The sequence below is a fragment of the Topomyia yanbarensis genome, chromosome 2 (genome assembly GCF_030247195.1).
Source record: "Topomyia yanbarensis strain Yona2022 chromosome 2, ASM3024719v1, whole genome shotgun sequence".
Taxonomy (NCBI): domain Eukaryota; kingdom Metazoa; phylum Arthropoda; class Insecta; order Diptera; family Culicidae; genus Topomyia; species Topomyia yanbarensis.
In genome coordinates, this window is record NC_080671.1 from 450,089,176 (window position 1) to 450,112,177 (window position 23,002).

General features: G+C 40.5%; 1 protein-coding gene across 1 annotated transcript in view; it reads left to right on the forward strand.

Annotated features, from left to right (window-relative positions):
• The window catches only part of LOC131685770 (sodium-coupled monocarboxylate transporter 1), a 32,010-nt gene extending 9,981 nt beyond the window's left edge, over positions 1-22,029 (forward strand). The window contains exons 2-7 of the mRNA XM_058969709.1: positions 20,003-20,162; positions 20,223-20,288; positions 20,404-21,134; positions 21,190-21,364; positions 21,421-21,617; positions 21,677-22,029. Of these exons, the coding sequence (XP_058825692.1) occupies positions 20,003-20,162; positions 20,223-20,288; positions 20,404-21,134; positions 21,190-21,364; positions 21,421-21,617; positions 21,677-21,914 (1,567 nt within the window). The 3' untranslated portion in view covers positions 21,915-22,029. The remainder of the gene's footprint in view (positions 1-20,002; positions 20,163-20,222; positions 20,289-20,403; positions 21,135-21,189; positions 21,365-21,420; positions 21,618-21,676) is intronic.
• Positions 22,030-23,002: the final 973 nt, after the last annotated feature.

Genomic DNA, 23,002 nt, shown 5'->3' on the forward strand with positions numbered 1-23,002 from the left:
GTGGGAGCATCGCGAGTGATTTTCTGCGCAGGAGCAGAATCGGGACAAATTTTCTTGGCAAAATTAAATATCCAACGATTCGAAAAATCTTCGCTTTCATTAGTCACGTTTCGATTCCTCATTCTTCTGGCTGTGTTCCAAAGAGTACTCATTGATGTTTCTCTTGACAAGCCATTAACGAAGTGTCTCCAATAACTAGATTTTTTGGCACGACGTATACTGTCAAATTTGTTTTGCAATATGAAATAATTTTCAAAGTTCTCACGTATACCCCCTTTCTGTTTCATAATTTCTTTGTAGGCAACTTGTTTAGCTTCATATGCATCAGAGCACTCTTTGTCCCACCAAGGATTAGGGGGCCGTCTATTTATTGTCATTCCAGGATTGCATTTCGTTTGGGCTTGTTCTGCTGCTTCAATAATTAAACCCGCCAGGAATTCATATTCTTCGGTAGGGGGTAGCTCTTCTGTCGAAGCAAGAGAAGTGGAAATTAATGTTTCGTATGTTTTCCAATCAATATTTCGTGTTAAGTCATAAGGAACATTGATTGAATTCGTAAGGCCTAATTCACTGTTAATTGAAACAACGATTGGCAAATGATCGCTACCGTGAGGATCAGGTACAACCTTCCACGTGCAATCTAACCGAAGTGATGTCGAGCACAGAGATAGATCTAATGCACTTGGACGTGCAGGAGGTCTGGGGATGCGTGTTGTTTTGCCAGTATTTAAAACTGTCATATTAAATTCGTCACAAACATTGTAAATCAAAGAGGATCGATTATCATTGTAGAGGGAACCCCACAATACTCCGTGCGAGTTGAAGTCTCCCAGTATCAGACGCGGAGCAGCCATGGATTCCACTACCTCAAAAATTTGACGTTGTCCAATTTGAACTTTGGGAGGTATATATATAGAAGCGATAGACATGTCTTTGCCTTTAATGTTCGTTTGGACAGCAACAGCCTCAATGCCCGCAAACAAGGGGATGTTAATTCTATAGAAAGAATAGCACTTTTTAATTCCTAGAAGCACTCCTCCATACGGGGTGTCTCGGTCTAGGCGAATAATGTTGAAATCATTTAAGTTGAAATTAATGTTTGAGGTAAGCCATGTTTCACATAGAGCAAAAGCATCGCATTTTAAATTATGCAGTAAAATTTTTAAGGAATCAATTTTAGGTATGATACTTCTGCAATTCCACTGTAAAACAGTGATGGAATCTTTCATTGGAGGAGGTGAATTACCCATTGAAAGATACAATCGCTGCAAGGATGGGCCATTGAGCAATCAGCTGCTCTAAAAATGTTCTAATTGTTGGGAGGAAAGCTGAAAGTATACTCTTTAGTGGTTCAGAAATATTGAATGCTTTAAAAATCCAATCAACAATTTCAGAAAATTTCAATAATCCTACCCCCGGCTGAGGCTCAGAGGTAGTCGAAATTTTATTATTTCCAGTAATGGTGTTCTGTTTGGATTGTACGTTCCCAAAACCGGGCGGAATTGATTTCGGTTTTGAATCGGAATTTTTCGGTTTTGGGCGCAGTTTATCTATTGGTGGAGAAATTTTAAGGCCCTTTCTTGGCAGCTTGGGAAAAGAAGACTGTTTTCTTTTTCTGGAATTTCCGGGTAAAACAAATGATGTACCTTCGCACGCTCCGTCAGAGTCAGACTGTTCCGAAAATAGAGATGCGTAAGTGTTTTCTAAGAAGATGGGTTTAGGGGTAGCATTTTTCAACATTTCTGCATAGGAGCGCTTAGACCTCTCCTTCAAGGATCGTTTAATTTTATCCTCACGCAATTTATAAATGGGGCATGCAGGGAGCTCATGTGAGTTTTCTCCGCACATTAAACATTTTTCTGAATTTTCATTGCATGTATCCTCTTGATGAGAACCCCCACATTTGCCACACCGTGCCTTATTGGAACAGTAAGTGGCTGTGTGGCCAAGCTGTTTGCAATTAAGGCAATTCATTACACGAGGGATAAAAAGGCGAACAGGGAGACGAATCTTATCGATAATGACATAGTTGGGCAGCGCAGACCCAGCGAAAGTCACTCGAAATGAGTCAGACAGTCGATAAACTTTTTTATCTCCTTCGTGTGATACTGAATGCAATTGCTTGCATTCAAGTATTTTTACGTCTTTAAGTATGGTGTCTTTGAAACGACCAACCCCATGCTTAACTAAGTCATCAACAGTCAAACTCGATTCTGTGATGACCCCATCAATTTCAATTTCCTTTGAAGGAATATACGCTCTATACTCACGCGTAAAAAGCTCGCAAGAAGCAATTGCATTGGCTTGTTTGAGACTACCAACGACAATGCGTATTTTATCTTTATTGACTTTGACGATCTCTTTTACATCCGAGAATCGCGAAGTCAAATCTTTAGAAATTTGAATAATATTTAGCGCCTTTACTTTACGCCTAATAAATACAATCCATGGTCCCGTTGACGACTCTGGGTAAATTTTAATTCTAGTCGGATTTACATTTTCAGCATAAGGCTTAGGGGGAGGGTCTGGTACTCGTTCTCCCATCTCTTCATCCATTTTACCTAGCAAGAAAAACTATCACAAAAAGGAATGAAAAATATACCTGTTATACCTGTAGAACACACCTCATGTGTTACGTTGTAAACTCGGTGCCCGTTGTTTGACAATGTGACACTTGCTGTCCTTCTTCGTCGCGTTGCTTCTTCAGTAGAGAAATAGTCCTACCTGCAACACTTCAAAACTCTCTCCGATTAAGCTGCTCGTCGGTATCACCACCACAAGCGCGCTCTCTCCGTTTCCACCACCTCGGTAGACAAATGTGGCTACCTGTGGCTTGCTGCGAAAATCCCACTGTCGATGCGGCACTTTTCGGTGCCACTTGTTTTCCTTATTCGTCGTACCACTTCTGCGGTAGACAAATAGAGCAAATGGGTCTAACTGTGACGCTTCCCTCTCGTCGATTACAGTTGCCCGACGACACCAATACACTATATTTTTTTTCTGTGTGTACAGGCACGATCACTGTCGATTTCTGCCACCGCGGTAGGCAAATTCGTCTACCCGCGGTTTGCTGTCAAACACCACTTGTCGAGGATGCCGTTGACCACGCCTCCGACGTATCAACTGTCGACTCACACTTAACAAACTGGTCTCTCTCTCTCCCACAATAACGCATACAGCGTCTCGCACTCCGTCACTCTCTCGAGAACAAAACCTTCCACCTGGAGGCACAACCGTCTCGGTCGGTTGCAAAAACTGTTATGACTAAAGATCCTTATCCAATGTAGTAAAGAGCTTTAGGCTTGCTCACAGGTGATTTGAATGCCGAGTTAAACTTACCTGCTGTTTGTTTTTGTGGTGTTATTTTTCCCTCACATCGAATCATACATCCTTCCTCCTTCTCCTCCTTTCCTTTCGCTTAGAAATTGATGAAAAGACACGGGAAGTAACAAATCTCCGACTACATACGGGAAACGTACCATTTGAGCCAATATATTCTGATTCCTGACAGTGCAATGGGCCAGAGTCCCAAAGGTTGCAGGTTCGATTCCTACCCCTGCGTTGCGTTCCGAAACACGGTGCTATTTACAAATTTCATACTAACGATTATCATGTTGCCTATACGTAGTTTATTTCAGCTTGTGAGATACCTCTGTACCCCGGTTGGCACCGTAGGGAAGTGAGAGATAAGACTTTTGTATCAGAGGTGAATGGCGACATAGTTGGTCTCATGTTGCACGATAATACAGCTTTGCCAACCGGAATCCTGTCTCTGGGGTATTTTTTGCTATGATTCGACTTTTACACCATTGCTATATCATGTTTAGAGCAGAAGTAAGTACATTGTAGAAATTATTGTTGCTTAATTAAAAATCGATCATTGACATTTCTTTTCGCAATAGAGGTTTCTATCTTACATAGACTAAATATTTTGTTATTTTACATTTATTTTCATGCACATATTTGGAGCACGGGACTTGTCAACGAATCTTATTATAATTTTACACGTAGATTGAAAATTACACGGAAAAAAATCCGTTCATAAATTCATGACCAAAAGATCATGATTTCGTGAACTGAACGATTTACGAAAATCGTGACCAAATTCCTGAAATTGTGAATAATAAACCTAATAAATTCATGAAACTTTTTGGTGTTTTGTTATTAAAAAAACTAGTTCACCCCGAATATATACATGGCGTTACATTCGAATGTTTGGTTGGGTTACTGTTGTTGTTCCCTAGACATGTTTAATTTTTGTTATGATTCTTGTTCATAATTTGGGAATACACAGCCGACAGTGAAACGATGTTCATGATTGCAGGAGTTTATTCGCGATTTTTGTGATTTCTCATCACGTTACTATTTTATTAACGAGTTTAGTCAGACTGGCGGAATTTACGTTCATGATTTCAGGATCATAGTCGCGCATTTCGTAATTTCTATTCACGTTATCGTCATATTTTAGTCATGATTCATGTTCATGATCTCAGGATCTAAGTCACAATTTTTGATATTTTAATCACGAGTGATTCATGTCAATGATTTCAGGAACTTTGTTATGATTTTCGTGATTTTTTTTTACGTTGTCGTGATATTTTAGCCAATAGTTGAGATTTATGTTTATTTGTGTTCTTGATTTCAGGATATTAGTTACGATTTTTGACATTTTTGACACGAGTGGTGTGATTCATGTTCATGATTTCAAGACCTTAGTCACGATTTTCGTAATTTCTATTCACGTACTTCTGATATTTTATTTTAGAGCTTACTTTTCAATTTGACAGGTGGCGTAATGTGACTTTTTTTCGTTTTCTGTCGACATCACACTGAACCTTATCAAATGAATAACGATGTTCGAGGCCCTAATAGTTTTTTTATATCTACTGCTCTTACCCATTACAGGCCGCTAGCAGTTGAACATTTCATGAAAAAGTGCATGGAACAAAAATTATTCCACGCATATTACCCAAAATTTCATTACCATGCTGCATGAAATTGAAAATGATAAAGAATATATTTGATATATTATAAAAGCACACAAAATATATCGTAAATTATGTACTATGAATCATGAACTATTTCACGAATCCATGAATAATATTTCATAGCACGAATGGTCAAACGGTAACTATGAACCAATTCACGAAGACATAAATAATATTTTATGATTTCGTGAACTATTTCACGATCAAGAATGGTAAGTCGTGACCAGGGATGCGAACGATACCGATAAACTACATTTGTTTGGTATATTTACATTTGCACAGACCGTACAGCCCGCTACAGCGACGCATCACTACTGCTCTCGCCAGAACGGTAGCCAAACCGAGCACATTTTTCCATATGTAGTAAAATACATGTTTGTTTTGCTGCTGTACTCCGACTGCTCGGTGAGAGTGTGCCGTAATAAAATTTGCCCTCTCGCTTTGTACACTTTTCTCTGCATAGTCAAAGGGAGAAACCCGCACACGAAAGCGTTGATGCCGGCCGTGGCGTAAATGAACCGTATTCATTGTCGTCATTTTTGATTAAAATTTTTAAAAAGATTGAAAATATTAAAAAATGTAAAATAAGGAAGGAGAAGCTGTACCGCTCGCGTCTGGTGGCTGTACTGGGGGCAGCATTTTTTGTCATGTTACTGCTTTGCACACAGGCAGCCGTAGAGCGTCCTGCATTAGCGAACGACAGCAGCGTCGTATGAGAAAGGAGAACGTAGACAGAAATATTACAGCCATAGAAAATTGTTGATTTTGTGAACTTTTTCCCGAGCACGGATATTGGATCGCGATTAATATATTAGGAATCATGAATTAGTTCACGAGAATTGAAGGGATTCATGAATTAAATTCCGAGTTTCATGAACTAGTTCAGAATGTTTTGATTTTGTGAACTAATGTTTCTGAATATATGAACATCATGAGTTAACCTTTGGTATTCATAAAATAATATTCATAAAGTTGTGAATTAGTTCACGTACAGAAAATCGATTTGATAGTGACATGGCGAAAACCGTGACTGAAGTTTTCAAAACAAAAACAAATATTTTGTTCTCACGTTGTTGGCTACACAGTGCAGAGAAAACTTGAAGAACACATATCAACGTATCTATGCTCCCGCATGTGATCGCTGCTACAATGATGAGAAGTTTATATAGCTCAGTCGAACAGCTACCCATTATGTGTCGCAATGGCGTAAGTAGGCGTTTTAACGAGTAGATGTTTGTCGGTTCGGGTTCAGATGCTACCCGTTTGCTTTTTTTTCTTGTAGGGCTTAGTTCCCAACACATACATACAAACAGAAACGGCAGGAAGTGGTACAAAGCAAAAGCCGTCAATGTCAAAACTGAAATACCGGGGCGGTGGCGGGGAGCCAAACGATAGTATCTCACTCATCATTAGTGTGAAGCGTATATATGCCATTTTACTACTCAGCGAGTACATGTCGTCATGGTACGGGTTGTAAAGAGGTGTTTTTAGCGAATGGATGTTTGTCGGCTCTAATCTATGAATCTGAACGTTTTTCCTAGAAGTTTCAGGTCATGAGCTATTTACGCTATTTATAGCAGCAGAGAAAAGAATTGAACAAAACACAATGCAGTGCAGCACAGCAGCACCGTCGAGATTCCGTGTGATGGAGGGGTGGGTGGGTGTAATGTAAGGTGTGTAAGGTGGAGAAGAAAGGGAATCTTTTGTGAGATTCGTAAGCAGCAATTTGATACGAAACCAAATACTAACAAAGGTTCGTTGTGTGTGAGTGTGTGTTATCGATATTTTTTCGTGAGCTTCTCGAACTAGTTCACGAATCCATGAATATTATTTCATAATTTTGTGAACTATTTGACGAGCACGAATACTGTATACTCACGAATGGTAAGCCGTGACTATTATGTTAGTTCGTCGCTGTTGTGCTATCTTATGACAAGCGCCATTTAGCACATTTCGAGAAAAACGATTTTTAAAGTTTGAGATTGAATATCTTGAAACTTATAAATGGTATAAACATTCCAAAGAAGACAATTAATGCTTCTATCTATTCTTCATCAATCTCTCAAATATTACGAAGATCGCTTGACTATGTTGCGAGTTTTTACTATGAATGTAAACAAAAGTCGCACTCACACGTGTCATAGGCGTGTATTGATGACAAAATTTGTATAACGTGTCATAATCGTGCATGAAAAATTTTCCATAGAAAAAAATCATCAATTTTTAACTTTTATTCCTATCTTTGCGTTCCTATGGGCTATAAACAATCGGTGAAATGCATTTTGAAGGGAATGAGTCAGGGCATCTAGAAAAAATAGTTATTTTTAGTTACAGTGTTGCCAAATATCCTTTATTTCCAATTTAAAACTAAAACTGTGTTTTTCTCACAACTCGTGTAATTTTCTTTTGAAAATGTTTATTTCATTGTGTTCCTCAGACATTTTCACGCATAAAAACATCTAAAACTTCAATATAACTTGAGCAAATCCCTAGATACAGTGATTTTAAGCAAAAAACTCACAATTTCTCATGACGTTTCTCGCAATATCTAAGTAACCAAGTAGAATTTCAAAATTCTGAAAACGCCACTTTGTAGAGATTTTTCAAACAAGTAATGTGGCATATCTAACTCAGTTTACCCCAAAATGGCGTTTGTCATAAGATAGCACAACAGCGACGAGTTATCATGAACCAGTTCACGAATACATGATCAATATTTGATGATTTTGTGAACTATTTCACGAGCATGAATGGTAAATCGTTACTATTATACTAGGATCTATGAACCAGTTTCATAATTTTGTGAATTATTTCACGAACACGGATATTGAATCGTGACTAATATATTAGGAATCATGAATTAGTTCACGAGGGTTGAAGGGATTCATGAATAAAATTCCGAGTTTCGTGAACTAATTCACGAGAAAACATTCAGAATGTTTTGATTTTGTGAACTTATGTTCCCAATTCTATGAACATCATCATGAGTTAACCTTTTGTTTTATGAATAATATTCATAAAGTTCACGTACAGAGAATCGATTTGGTAGTGACATTACGAAAACTGTGACTGAAGTTCACAAAACAAAAACAAATGTTTCCACTAATAAAAGCGTTATGCGGGCGTTACTGAAGGGAAATTGAACATAATTATAAAACACATGATTTTTGTTCAGGGTCCTGTTTTCGTAACGTAAAAACGTGAATATTCCAGAATTCATGGCACTTTATTCACGATTTTGGGAACATTTTTTCCGTGTACATTATCGTTAAATGAAAAAGCAATGCATTTTATGTTTTGCCTTTCTCATATAGAAAGGTTATGCAATCACTCTGAAAAACGTCAACATAATCCCGGCCCGGAGGTCCGAGTGTCATATCCCATTCGATTCAGTTCGTCGAGATCGGAAAAAGTCTGTATGTGTGTGTGTATGTGTGTATGTATGTGTGTATGTATGTGTGTATGTGTGTGTATGTGTGTATGTATGTGTGTGTATGTGTGTATGTGTGTATGTGTGTGTGTATGTATGTGCGTATGTGTCAAATAATGTCACTCATTTTTCTCAGAGATGGCTGGACCGATTTGCCCAAACTTAGTCTCAAATAAAGGTGCAACCTTCCCATCGGCTGCTATTGAATTTTGGATCGATCGGAATTCTGGTTTCGGAATTACGGGTTTCAGAGTGCGGCCACACAGACATTTCTCATATAAACTATAGGAAAAATTAATAATAGAATTTTTATTTTTGATGCTAAATGTGTTCAAGGTGCATGAAACGTCGAGATTTGATGCAAACTCGAAAAAAAATTTGACGACGATTCACTTTTTTGGATTTTGACACATTTTTGCCTTTCTCATATAGAAAGGTTATGCAATCACTCTGAAAAACGTCAACCTAAAATTTTTTTTTCGACTCGCATAAGGTTTCTGGATTTTAACAGGGGCGTAGTTGATGGTTTACGGAGAGGGGTTACACCCCCCCCCCCCTTCTACCGTTCACTCCCCTCCTTTAAAAATTTCCTTAAATCACCCCTCAGACCACAACCCCATCCAGCCCTCATACCCCTCCCTTCCAACCCCATCATCTTTAAACCACCACTATATCACAAAGCATACCAATTTAAGCTGGGGAGTCGTTCGTTCATGGGACTTTCGCCCTCCTCACATACCCACCCCCGCATGACAAAATGAGTTAGCAAGCAGATAACATTGATCTAATGCTGATTAGGCTAATGGAGTATGATATTTTTTTGTTTCAAGTGTTTCACCGTCGACACGTAGCTCATCAAGTTCGTGGCTGGTATGCCATTGTGTATAAGTGCAAAGTGGACTAAGAATGTAATGGACATTTCCACAATTATGTTGAACATAAAAAGCCTCCGTGCCATAGTTTAGAGAAATGAGAAAGGCACAATTGCACCGCTAGGTGGATTAAAACAGGTTTTGTGAAATATATGACATATATATCATATGCTTCATGTTAGGGGACGGCCATAGCGTAGTTGGTAAATCGATTGCTTTGTACGCAGCTCACCTGGGTTGGATTCCTAACCTCGCATATAGGGATAGAGATCTTTCCAAAAAAGATTTCTCTAATCTTAAAAGAGGTGGATGATCCTCCATAAACGAAAAAATATGCTTGGTGTTGGTATGTTCTATTCAAAATTATATAATATGTATGGATACAATGTATATGTTTAGGGTTCCACGCGACCAAAATTGAAATAAATAATTTAAATTTTTTTCGATAATTCTGCTTATTAAACTTTTGTCGCTTGAAAACTTAATACTTTATATTTGACCTACACATTTTTGTAAAGGGCATATCATTGCCTTTCGAACTGTAAGTCTGTTACGTCGATCGGATGTTTATACGAGATATTGACAAATCATTGCAAAGAGTACCCAAAACATGTTTTTGAAAAGAATCTCCTTCTTTAGAGAGGAATATGAACATTTTTTCGTGTTTAGCGACGTAAAATTAATTGAACATTTTTTTACTTAGATTAACGTGATTATTACAATTTTTTATACTTGGCCCAGCCATCCGAATTTCGTTGATAACAACGCCAGTCGTCGTTCTGCCGACCCATCAAATGCTACCCTTATGATGTTTTTCATTGAAAACATCCAGGCCACTATTGCAATGGTGTTGCACATTTTGACAGAAGTGGGAATAAAACACGTCCAGTGGCCTGCTATTCTGCTAAAACATACAACACCGGCACAGTCCACTGCCCTGGAGTTTTTCAATGAAACACAACATTAGTTTGGTAATTGTAAGACGAATAGGTCTTATCGTTCCGCCGAACGATCTTTCGCCGCAGAAGGGGGTGCTGGGTCTAGTTAGAAGCGTCCTGCGGTACAAGCCACTTCTAATTCTAGACTAAGTATAGTTTGTGGCACCTGCGTTACAAATACCACACGCTATAGCTTAATAAGCCGGGAATTCCTCGTCCAGTTAGTATCGTTCTGCGTAACAAACCAATACTAATTCTGGTCGTAAGACAATTTGCTTCCCCGCTTGCGTTACAAACAAGGAAGTAATTTGACTTTGGATTTAACAAGGTGGAAAACCAACGAAGAACTCCAGGGTCTGGACACGAAGTAAAGGATTTTCGACTGAGTGAAGTGGTACTTTCGACTGCTCGATTTCAACTTTATTTTATTATACAATTTTTTGGTTTATATACCTACTTTCCTAAAGCTAGCTATTTACAAATAATCGATTTTTGAATCGATTTTATTTGGATTTGTTTTGGTACAGAATGTTAACAATGAATATTGTTGTCAACTCTGCACAAATGTTTTATTATCCAAGCCACCGCGCGAAGTCAAATATCGATATAATTATCGTCTTCGAATGCGCTGTGACCGGCAGTGGCACCGAAAATGCCGATGAAGCATATATGACCCTTGCGTGAGCGCGCATTGACTCATCATTGGGCGCACTTGAATGTAATTTGATTTTCCTTCTGCCTCTTTAGGTCAGAACGAACTGTTCTATGTTGCGGTGGTTTGTTTTGATTCTGCCGAACGGTTTTCTTGTGCTCGCTGCGAACAGCTGTTTATGATTTTGCGTCGGCGACATATTGCCCCCCGTAAGTCTATCCCATAGACCTTACGAAAAACTAGCCGACGCGCCGATGGTCATCTTGCTTGTCGAGATTTTCGATGCCTATTTGATTATAAAGGTTCATATAATATTTACTTTTGTTACCTACTAATGATTTATGTTTTTGGAGCCTAGTTTAATATTTAATAAATGATAACGTTCCTATCTTTCAAGTTATTTTTTAATATTTGTTTAAGTTATTAATGCACTTGCTTTAAATTTGTGTAACACTATTTGCAGCTGTTGTTCGTGGAATTATTCTCGGTGGTCGTCTTGGAAGTGGAGTTGGTCTGCTCGATGTTCTAATGGTGTAACGTCGACTGCCTTTCTTATAGTAAAGGGCGCTGATTATCGTGGCCACAACAAGTACTGATGATACCGCTGCTACTATGACCGGAACATGATGATTTATCGCCTTTGTTTCAGGATCGTTGTGATAGGATGAATGGGTTGCAGCTATCGGATCAAGTTCTGTTGTTTCCCAAGTGTCTTCTGACGCATTGAAATTGTCGTTTTTCCATTGAGGTATTTGATCGTGGCGTTTGAAGTATATTTTTTGTTGCTTTGAAGTTCCGCCAATGCTAGCGTACGTTACGCTGTGCTTGGTTCGTATTTCACAACCAGGATCTAATTTTACAACCGCTATGTTGTATGAGGTGAAATTCAATTCCTTATTGCAGAGTATCGTGATTGTATTTGAATCTTTTGCGTAGTATAGTAGTGTGTTTGGTTGTGATAATATGATTACTTCCGCGTAATCGGTGGGCAGGTTATCGAAAGTTGTAATATTGCAGTTTCTTACGGGACGCTTGTGAAATATTGCTGCTGGCACGCATGACATTTCCATCTGTATTGTTGGCTTGAAGCAGAGGAAGTGTGTTTCGTTTAGTTTCCTTGCCTCATTAGAGGGATAGAAATACTGGTTGTGCTGATTGATGGCGATTCTTGGTTGATCAACATGAATTTTTGTTCTGTTTTCAAAGTCTGGTATAGCTATAACCTTGAAATTTTCGAATGATTCTCTTAGTATCGCAATAGATCTCATCGTGATGTGATACGAATCATTCTTTATTTTGAGTTTATAATGGGTTGCAAACTCATCCTCGGGTATGTAGTGATTTGCAGGAAGTCGCAGGTTCGCTTGTTGGATGAATTCATTTCTTTCTTCTATGGTGACGGGTATACGTTTCAATTTTCTGTGACGTGTGAGAATACTCTCGATCAGTTGTTTAGCCACCATTATTGTGTCCATCAGATGGTTGGCTAGAGTTTCTGCATAGTTCATCGCGAACTGTTTGTTCAAAAGTTTGATTCCATCTAATGCGTGGTGAATCCGTTGTTCAAATTGATTGTTTTGTTGCAGGGTTCTTTCCCTTAGCTGATTCATGCTATGTGTGACGTCATGAATTTTTTGTTCTTCGTTCATTCGGATAGCCTCGATTTGCTCTGTCAGATCATCGCCTCCGAATAGTATGTCTTTAAGGAATCCAAAAATTCCCTTTCCTCTTTTTACTCGAGCTGGTTCCAAAATTTCCTGCTTCGCGGCGTAACACTGTTGTTCAATCGAGGTAGCCAAGTCGATGAGTGTTGGATTTTTTATTTTCTGCTTTAGTCCATTTATAGCGTCTTCGATGTTTCTGTGTATCGTGTCAATGAGTTTTACATCGTCGGTGGGAGATATGTTTGTAGTAATTTGTGTGTCCCAAATTCCGGTGTGTATTAAATAGGTAGCTTCGTGATCGAATAAAAGTCCCGCATTTGGTACGGGTTTGATGGTCATACTAGACGTTGTATTTAAAGATAGTACTGCTGCTGTAGTGACGAGCATTTTTGCCCACATGTTTGGCCTAGCTCGAATAGTTTTCTTTTTCGGTTTGGTTGGATGAGCGGCTTTGTGCTTTTCTGCTAGTTGTTTTACTAGCTCTATGTCGATTTTTTGTCGCTTACCCCAATCTGTCATATTTGCCTTTGCATTTGAGCTACTATTTTGCGGGAAGACGTCTTTTCGTTTTGGTGATATTTCCTGTATGTGACCGGTGAATACCGTATCTGCCTTTACGTCTAATTTGGCCAATTTTACAGTTGGCCTAACTAATTTAGAGTTTTCAGTGCGAACGACCGCAGACCTTGTTTGGCCATCCTGCGCCTTCCTTACTTCGGTTATAATTCCTTTATGAAACTTCCCTTTCCGTTGTTCGTCTGGAAAAACAACGACATCATCAGGCTGGAGTGGTTCTGTGTTCTGTTTCCATTTTTCTCGTTTGTTCAGTTTAGGAAGGTATTCTGTACTCCACCGATCCCAAAATTTAGTAGTTGCCATTTGAGCCTTTTTCCAGTGTTCTCTTGTTGCCTCGGCTCGCGACGTGTCGTCGAGTGAAGGATACGTTCCTCCTGCGCATCCAATCAAAAAATGATTTGGTGTCAGGGGTTCATCATCGTTGGAGCTTAATGGTATATGTGTTAACGGGCGACTGTTCAGGAGATGCTCTATCTCGATTAGAGCATTCCTAAGTACGCTCTCCTTGGGTTTTGATACTGGCCATAACTTTTCATTTAGTAATTTTTTAACCTCTTGTATCATACGTTCCCATGCTCCTCCAAAGTGTGGAGCTGATGGTGGAATAAAATTCCATTTTATTCCTTCGATCGCTGTTCTGATTTCTAATTCCTTCATCTGATTACTTGCGCCAACCATATTGGTGCCGTTATCGCTGTACATTTCACAGACCTTGCCGCGCCTGTTTTGTAAGTTTTTTATGCAGATGAGAAGCGCGTCTGTACTTAAGTCGTCTGCTAGTTCCAGGTGTATAGCTCGAGTAGCCATACAGGTGAAGAGTGCACCCCAGCGTTTTTCACATCTTCTTCCTACAGTAACTTCCATTGGTCCAAAGAAGTCTATACCGGTGTGTGTAAATGGTTTTAAATTTGGAGTGGTGCGGCAGCTTGGCAATGTGCCCATTTTTGGAGGGTGAGGGCTTGCCTTCTTGTTTCTGCAGAGTTGACATCTTGCATTCACTCTTTTTACTGCCGCCCTAATCTTGATTATCCAGAAATGCTGTCGTATTTGAGCTATAACTGCTTCTGTTTCACGGTGTAGAAATTTCTCGTGGTATTGTTTTATGATCAAATTCGTTATATGTCCCTTGTTTGGTAATAGTACTGGAGTCATGTTTTGTATTCGTCCGCTGATTCGGATGAGACGGTTTTCATCTAATGCAAGCTCGTGATCTGCTACAGAGCTGTTCTGGTAAATACCTTCGCCGTTGATCAGAGCCACTAGCTCGGATGGAAAAGCTTCTTGCTGTGCTTGTTGTAACAATAGGATTTCTGCTCGCTTATAATGATCAGAAGTAATTGTCTCATCATATCTGGAGTTTGATACTTTCGTCCTCAATTTTTCCATGTATTTGAGCCAGTAACAAACTGCCTTCTTTAGTCGTCCCCAATCCGAGCACCAAGTTGTGTGCATAATAATGTTCGCAGGTTGTATTTCTTGAACGCTGCAAACCCTTTTTTCTTCTGAAGTTTCAATGACTGCACCTTTCTCCTTTGGCCATGATTCCACTTTTGTATTTAGGTACGTCGCTCCTGTATACCATATAGATTCCGTAGGTTGGATGTTCCGTGTTGCTTCGTCTGCCGGATTCATTCCTGATGGTACCCACCTCCATTGGGAGATCGTTGTGTCGTCGAGTATTTCGCTTACTCGGTTGGCTACAAATGTTTTATACCTGCGATGGTCACTTCGTATCCAGGAGAGTACAGTGGTGCTATCTGTCCACATGGTTACGTTTGTAATATTCAATCGAAGTTCCTCTAAAACGGTTGTTTTCAATCGTGTGCCTAACACCGCGGCTTGAAGTTCTAGCCTTGGAATTGACATGGCTTTATTTGGTGCAACTCTCGTTTTTGCTGCTATTAGGCTTACGCCGTATCCGTGTAAGGTTTCTGCTCGTATATATGCTGCCGCGGCAAACGCTGATTCTGATGCATCAACAAAGATATGCAATTCCAATGATTTTGCGTCCGGTATGTTGGGAGAGAAACACCTAGAAATTCTCATATGTGATATTGTGGATAGTCTATTTGTCCAAATCGTCCAATCTTCCATTAATTTCGTAGATATTTTCTCATCCCAGTCTATACCTTCTTTCCAGGCTTGTTGCATTAGTAATTTACCTCCAATCGTAATATGCGCTATTAATCCAAGAGGGTCGAAGATTCTGGCAATTGTTGAGAGGACTTCTCTTTTGGTCGGTATGGCGTTGGACTTGAAGTCTGCTATTCTATACCCAATTGTGTCTTGGGTCGTGTCCCAGTATACTCCGAGGACTTTCTCTGATGTTGCAGTTTTTTCAATAAATTCCTTTTGGGTGGATTGTCTCGCGACGTTGCGTTCAGGTAGAACGTCTAGCATTTCGGCATCGTTTGAAATGATGTTTCTTAGTGTGAAGTGTGCAGCTTCATGAATTTTTATAACTCCGAAAGTGACTGCACTGGCTTCCTCCGCTGTCGAGAAACTGTCCAGATAATCGTCAACATAGTGTTGTTTTATAATGGCGTTGGCTGCCACCGGATCGCAATCTCGGTAGTTCTCTGCGTTTGCATTCTTTACTGCTTGGGCACATGCAGGTGAGCAGGTTGCTCCAAACGTCATTACCTGCATTACGTAGTGTCCCATGGTATTTGAAGCCTTACCGTCCCTCCATAAGAATCGTTGAGCCTCCTGGTCCTCTTTGCGTATTTTAATTTGTGGGAACATCTCTTGGATGTCTCCTGCTACTGCGTACTTTCCTTCTCGGAATCTCAGTAAAATTCCAAAGAGCGATGTCAAGTTATCGGGACCAGAGAGTAATTCAGTGTTGAGCGATAATCCTTGTACCTTGGCAGCTGCGTCAAATACAAGTCGCGGTTTTAAAGGTGTTTTATTAGGATTTACGACAGCGAAATGAGGCAAATAGTATGTTTTATCGGTTGTTAGTGTTATCTCGTTTGCTGTTAATTTTCGTGCGTATCCCTTTTCAACGTATTCCTTAATTTTGTCCGTGTACCATTGGGCAAACTCAGGGTTTTTCCTCATCTTAGTTTCAGTGTATTCTAACCTCTTTAATGCTCCCTTGAAGCTTTCTGATTTTGGCATTATGGGCCTGGCTTGTTTCCATAAAAGGCCAATTTCGTATTGACTCCCGTCATACTTCATTGTTTCTTTTATCAATTTTTCAGCTCGTCTATCCTCCTCGCTCTGTTGGTTAGTGGTGCTAACCTTAACGCCAAACTCTTCCGTTGAGAAGTATTTCCTCATTTCTTCTCGTAGTGAGTCTTGCTCCTCTACTACACAGGAATATATTTCTCCTTGATGTCGGGAGTTGGTCCTTCCGTAAATGACCCATCCTATTGGTGTTTTAGCGGCAACTGGACCGACTTTGCTTGCTCTCTGTTTTGTTGCTGTTAATAGTCGGGGATGATCAAGTCCAATAAGTAATGTCGGCTCAGCATTCTCGTATCCTTGAATAGGAAGGTTTTTAAGATGGTTGTAGTTTTCATGAAGATCCTTGTAGTCAAGTGTCTGTCGTGGCAAGGATAATTTTTTTACTGTACGTACACTTTCCATTTGGTATCGAATTTTGTTGTCGCCTGATATTTTGAAACATACGCTTTGGCTTTCGTTATCTTCGTGTACGGAGTCATTTGTCCATTTTATGCATAATGGTGATACTGGCCCTTGCAAACCTAAATCTTTGGCCAAGTCGTCGAGGATTAGACTGTTCGATGAGCCGTGATCCAAAAATGCGAAGGTTTCTAATTGTCTTCCTTGCGCATAAAGTGTAACCGGCAGTATTTGGTAGTAGACCTTATTTCTTTTGGTAGCGTGTATGTTAGTGCGCACATCTTCTTGTTCCTTCGAGGTGGACGATGTTGGAGCTTGCGCATCTATTTCTTTCACTTCCTTCTTATCTTGGTTCTTCTTGTTGTCTTTTGAATGTCCTGAAGGTTCCTTGATTTTTTGTTTTGTTTCCTCCTTTTGGGAGGTTCTTTTTTCATCATTTGTTTTTGGTCTGACGTGAAGAAATGTGTGATGATGTGCTGTACATCCTTCTGTTCTGCAGTTTGGCCTCATTTGACAGTTTCTAAAGGAGTGTCCTTGGCGTAAACAGTTAAAGCACATGCGTTTCTCTAGTGCCAGTTCTCGTCTTTTTTCCACACTCATCTTTTTAAAGACCGGGCATGCTACTATCCAATGTTGTTGGCTACAACAGGAACATTTGGCTTGGGATCTGGATGTTGTTTCAGCGTGCATATTGACTCTTGATTGGCGCTCATTTTTCGGGTTTTCCTTCTCAGATTGACACACCTTTTGTGCAATAAGAAGTGTTGCTCTTTGCTGTTGCGGTTTCAAAAACTCGTGTAATTCCTTTAGTGTGAGTTTTTGCCGTGGTCGTCCTTCTTGCGGAATCATTGCTTCTGCTTCCTTGTCCGCCCATTGTTCTCTTAAGTTCAGTGGTAAGCGGCAAACAAGTTCAGCCATCTGCAACGGATTAGTTAAATAATCCTCGCACTGTATCATGGACATGTTGGACACCAAATTTCCGAGAGTCACTACGAAGTCCACCATGCTTTGAGGGTATTCCATGCGTGGGTTCCGTAACTTTGCCAAATCCTTCCATAGTTCGTTGTATATAGCCAACGGTTGTCCGTAAATACTATCCAGAGTTTCTACTACATGTTTCTCGTTTCCTGGATCCATCAGCAAGGCACTTACGTGTACCTTTGCTGTCTTGCCTAGACTTGCCATAAGTCTGTTTATATTGTCGGTATCGCTGAATTGACCTTCTCGTTTGCTTTGTTCGTAAAGCCGTTTGAAATTTGGCCAATCCTTGTAATTTCCGTTGAAAACTGGGAGGGGTGTTGCTGTTTGCCTCCTCAGTAAGTTTGTAATTTCATCCGGCAATTTGATTGTCGGAGCTATTTGTTGTCCCGCTTCGGGGTCCATTTTTACTTGGTGCATTTTGGTTGCCATCTCAATCATGGCTTTTTGAAATGCCTCATCACGCAATTTTTGGCTTTCCATTTGTGCCTCAAATTGGCGTCTTAGCAGCTCTACAGTGTCTGCTGGTCCGCGTTCCTTGGACACACTCCTGGTAGTCTTCTTCTTTTGATCCTCCAGCTCCTTTCTTAGTTGCTGGAGCTCCATTATTTCCTCTTTGCACTTTGGGCAGTGCCAGAGGTCCTTAGTGGAGGGTCTTTTCTCAAGTTTGGTGCAGGTCATGTGGAACCAGTTCCAACACTTTGAGCACTCGACCATCCATTCGTCCGCGCTGTCCTTATCCTTGCACAGGCGGCAATTCCCATTCGGGTTGTGCGCGTATCCTCCAGATGCCATCCTTTAGATCCGCTTTCTCTTTCGGCTTGTTTTAGATTCACTAGTGATATATCGCACGGTGTGATATATATTGTGATATCTTATTCAAGCACTGTTTGTTTTCACCGAATCCGCTATTGGCTGCGGATACGCCTTATTAGCGATTTTGTAAGTGACGCGTATTGCAATGCGTATTACTGTCCGTTATAAGCTACGGACACGCTGTGTTTCTAGCGTTTTTCCACCACAGTTTGTAGGTGTTCGCTTAATGTTTATGCCTTTTTCCACTACCGTAGCTTGGTCAGTGTAGGACTTAGTAGTTTTTCTTTACTTCGTGCCTTCTGTGGCGAGAATTGTGAGGATAATTCCTCTCTGGAGCCACCATATATCGTTCCGCCGAACGATCTTTCGCCGCAGAAGGGGGTGCTGGGTCTAGTTAGAAGCGTCCTGCGGTACAAGCCACTTCTAATTCTAGACTAAGTATAGTTTGTGGCACCTGCGTTACAAATACCACACGCTATAGCTTAATAAGCCGGGAATTCCTCGTCCAGTTAGTATCGTTCTGCGTAACAAACCAATACTAATTCTGGTCGTAAGACAATTTGCTTCCCCGCTTGCGTTACAAACAAGGAAGTAATTTGACTTTGGATTTAACAAGGTGGAAAACCAACGAAGAACTCCAGGGTCTGGACACGAAGTAAAGGATTTTCGACTGAGTGAAGTGGTACTTTCGACTGCTCGATTTCAACTTTATTTTATTATACAATTTTTTGGTTTATATACCTACTTTCCTAAAGCTAGCTATTTACAAATAATCGATTTTTGAATCGATTTTATTTGGATTTGTTTTGGTACAGAATGTTAACAATGAATATTGTTGTCAACTCTGCACAAATGTTTTATTATCCAAGCCACCGCGCGAAGTCAAATATCGATATAATTATCGTCTTCGAATGCGCTGTGACCGGCAGTGGCACCGAAAATGCCGATGAAGCATATATGACCCTTGCGTGAGCGCGCATTGACTCATCATTGGGCGCACTTGAATGTAATTTGATTTTCCTTCTGCCTCTTTAGGTCAGAACGAACTGTTCTATGTTGCGGTGGTTTGTTTTGATTCTGCCGAACGGTTTTCTTGTGCTCGCTGCGAACAGCTGTTTATGATTTTGCGTCGGCGACAGGTCTTCTAAAGCGAATCTGTTATGAACGAAGAACCAAAAACTAGATCTTGACAGGCCCATGTGATAGTGAACCGAGCGTGCTGTTTGACTCGGGTAGAACACCCGACTCCTAGTAATCAGAAGACAAAAGTTTCTTTACATTTCCCTTCGGTCGCCTACACGTTTTTGCGTTTTGTTATCTTTTGTTTCTTTTAGTCTTCAATTTACCGAAAATAGTCACCAAAATCGATAAAGCAGAACCTTGCGACAATTAAAACATAATAACATACAAATACAGTACTCTTTTGATGCCATATTAAACAACATGCCGAAAAATTACAATTTTACAACTTCCATTTACCATTTTTTCGTCCACCAGTTTCATTTCCGGCATATCCTTACTCGGTACCCCCACCGAAATCTACGTCTATGGCGTCCAATACATGTACATCGTGGGTGGCGTCATCTCAATGGGATTCATCATGATGTACATCTATCTCCCGGTATTCCACAACCTACAACTTACCTCCACGTATCAGGTACTATGACAATGACCCACATCACAATGAATGGAAATAACCGATAGTTCTTTATTCCAGTACCTCCAAACCCGTTTCGACAAGCGAATGCGACTGTTCGGTTCGATTCTCTTCACAATCGCCACGGTAAGTTACTCCAAGGTTGATTTGCGTTCTGCGCCCCGGATGTCGACGATTGACTAAATTGAGTTGCATTACGCACTGATTTTCTCGCTCTTCTGTTAACTCGTTTCAATTGCAGATGGCTTGGCTCCCGATCGTAATTTACGTTCCGGCGTTGGCTTTCAACCAGGTTACGGGGATAAATGTTCACCTGATCACGCCATTGGTTTGTGTCATCTGTATTTTCTACACGTGTGTCGGTGGGCTGAAGGCCGTCGTATGGACGGATGTCGTGCAAACGGTACTCATGTTTGGCGCCATGTTGCTGATTATTTTCAAGGGAACCTATGACGTTGGCGGTTTTCCAGTCGTTATTGATCGAGCAATCGTTAGCGGCAGGATAGAAAGTCCGGATCTGCGATTTGATCTTACCACCAGACATAACATATACTCGTGCGTTATTGGAGGGGTAGTTTACTGGTTGAAGACGAATGCCGTTAGTCAGAACATGATTCAACGCTATCTATCACTTCCAACGATGAAGGCGGCAAAACAAGCACTGTGGACATTCATAGCTGGAACCTTAGTGCTACTTGGGCTTTGCTCGTACAGTGGACTGTTGATCTATGCTAAGTACTACGACTGTGATCCGTTGACAACTAAATTGGCTAGTGCGAAGGACCAGTTGCTGCCTCTTCTGGTGATGGATACCCTGGGCGATTATCCTGGACTACCGGGACTATTCGTGGCCGGTGTGTTCTCTGCAGCACTGAGCTCTCTATCCACCGGACTGAACTCGATGTCTGCCGTAGTGTTGGAGGATTTTTTCAAACCCTTTTCGAATCGACCACTCAGCGAGAGAGCTACTGCGTAGGGTCTGATCTCATTATCTATACCGGTTACTAATTACTTAAATTTTTTGTAGGATAATAATGCGAGCTGTCGTTGGAGTATTCGGAACGATTTGCGTTATCTTGGTTTTCGTAGTGGAAAAACTTGGATCAGTGTTGCAGCTGTCCATGAGTTTGGGTAGTGTAAGCAACGGACCACTGCTTGGTATCTTCACCCTTGGGGTATTGATTCCGTGGGCTAACGGAACTGTAAGTGTGAAGTTATTCGAGTGACATACTTTACTAGCAAGAAAACATTTTTTCAGGGGGCAATAATTGGAGGCACAATTGGATTGGTTATAATGTCATGGATCTGCTTCAACGCCCAGGTTGCTATCGCTACCGGCGTGATGACATTCGAACCTAAACCGGTGGATACGCAGGGTTGCAACTACCATTACATTGCATCGGAACCGATGAGTATGTTAGCAATCAATGTAACAACTACTCCAGCTGCTCCAAGGTAGGAACTAAGATTGCGCCTCAATGATTAAGATTTTAAAATCCCATTCCATCATCTAGTGCTGAACCGGATTTCGAACTCTACCAGATATCGTACCTCTGGTACACGTTGATGGGAGCCACGATCACAATCGTGATAGCCGTGATCGTGTCGTTCCTGGTGGGGCCCAATAATCCGGACGAGCTGAATCCAAAGTTGTTTGCTCCGTTCATCGAACGGATTTTGAACCGAAGACGCCGCCGGAAGGCAGTCCACAATCAGCCACGAATGGAACTCCTTGATATCGGGTTCCACTAGCGTTAAGAAATGATTGATCGTTTCAAGAATCGGCCAGACTTTCTGGTAAAGTCAGAAGGGTGATGTATTTTTATTTGTTTTATTAGAGTTATGAAATTAAAAAATATAAATTGCATAGCTTGGTATAAGTCGCTGCAACGAAAGAAAGGTCCCTTTAAAGTGTTCCCTAGACAAAATGTTAAGTTTATAATATATTATCAAATCTAAACAGCGAAGAAACTTCTACATATTTATAATTTTTGCAGCGTTCCGGAAATATTTTGCAATGAACTCTATAACCAATTGTCATAAAAGTTGCCACGATTGGGCACAACTAGCTAGTGTGGGTTCTATCTCGAAGTCGATGGCCTCTTTTAGGTTTTTCACTAGATATAACTTTAGCTGATCTTTCTTCTTGCATTCATGTTACATGCCCAGGCCACTATAGCCTACCGTGAGCTATCAAAATGTTTATACATGTGGTACTGCTCATGGTTCATGTCCATGCTTTCTCCATTGTGCAGCCGAATATTGGGCGTAAAAACTTATCTTACAGACACCACGCACTCCATAGCCTATCTTCTCCATCGCTTCTTGCACTTACAGAGCAAAAATGCTTGGTATAGAGCAAGATTACTAGTGTTACAAGATCGTGGCGATCTAGTCCATGAATTTTCAACTCGAAATCAACACTTTTCGTACTTTTACTTCGTCCTGCCAGAATTTATGGTTAATTCGACTATCGCAGCGTTTATTTTAGAAAAAAAAAAACAAATGGCCCTTCCACTGCCATTTGTCAATGTCGTCCTAGCTCTTCGTATCGCCTTCGAGCGTTATGTGGAAAAACAAGTTAGAATTACCGTAATTCAATCCATCTAACGTCGCACATGAGTCGGATGTTCTTCCAACTATTCTGACGCTTGATTTTGTTCCATCCAACTCGACACGAATCATCCTAATCAGTTTTGTCGGAAAGCCATGGTCGTCCGTGTCCTGCAACAATTCGTTTCGTTTCATTGAATCACATACTACCTAGAAATTTACAAATAGGTCGTGCATCCGAAAGCTGCATTCCCGAATTGTCGCCGGTAAAACATATGATCCATCGC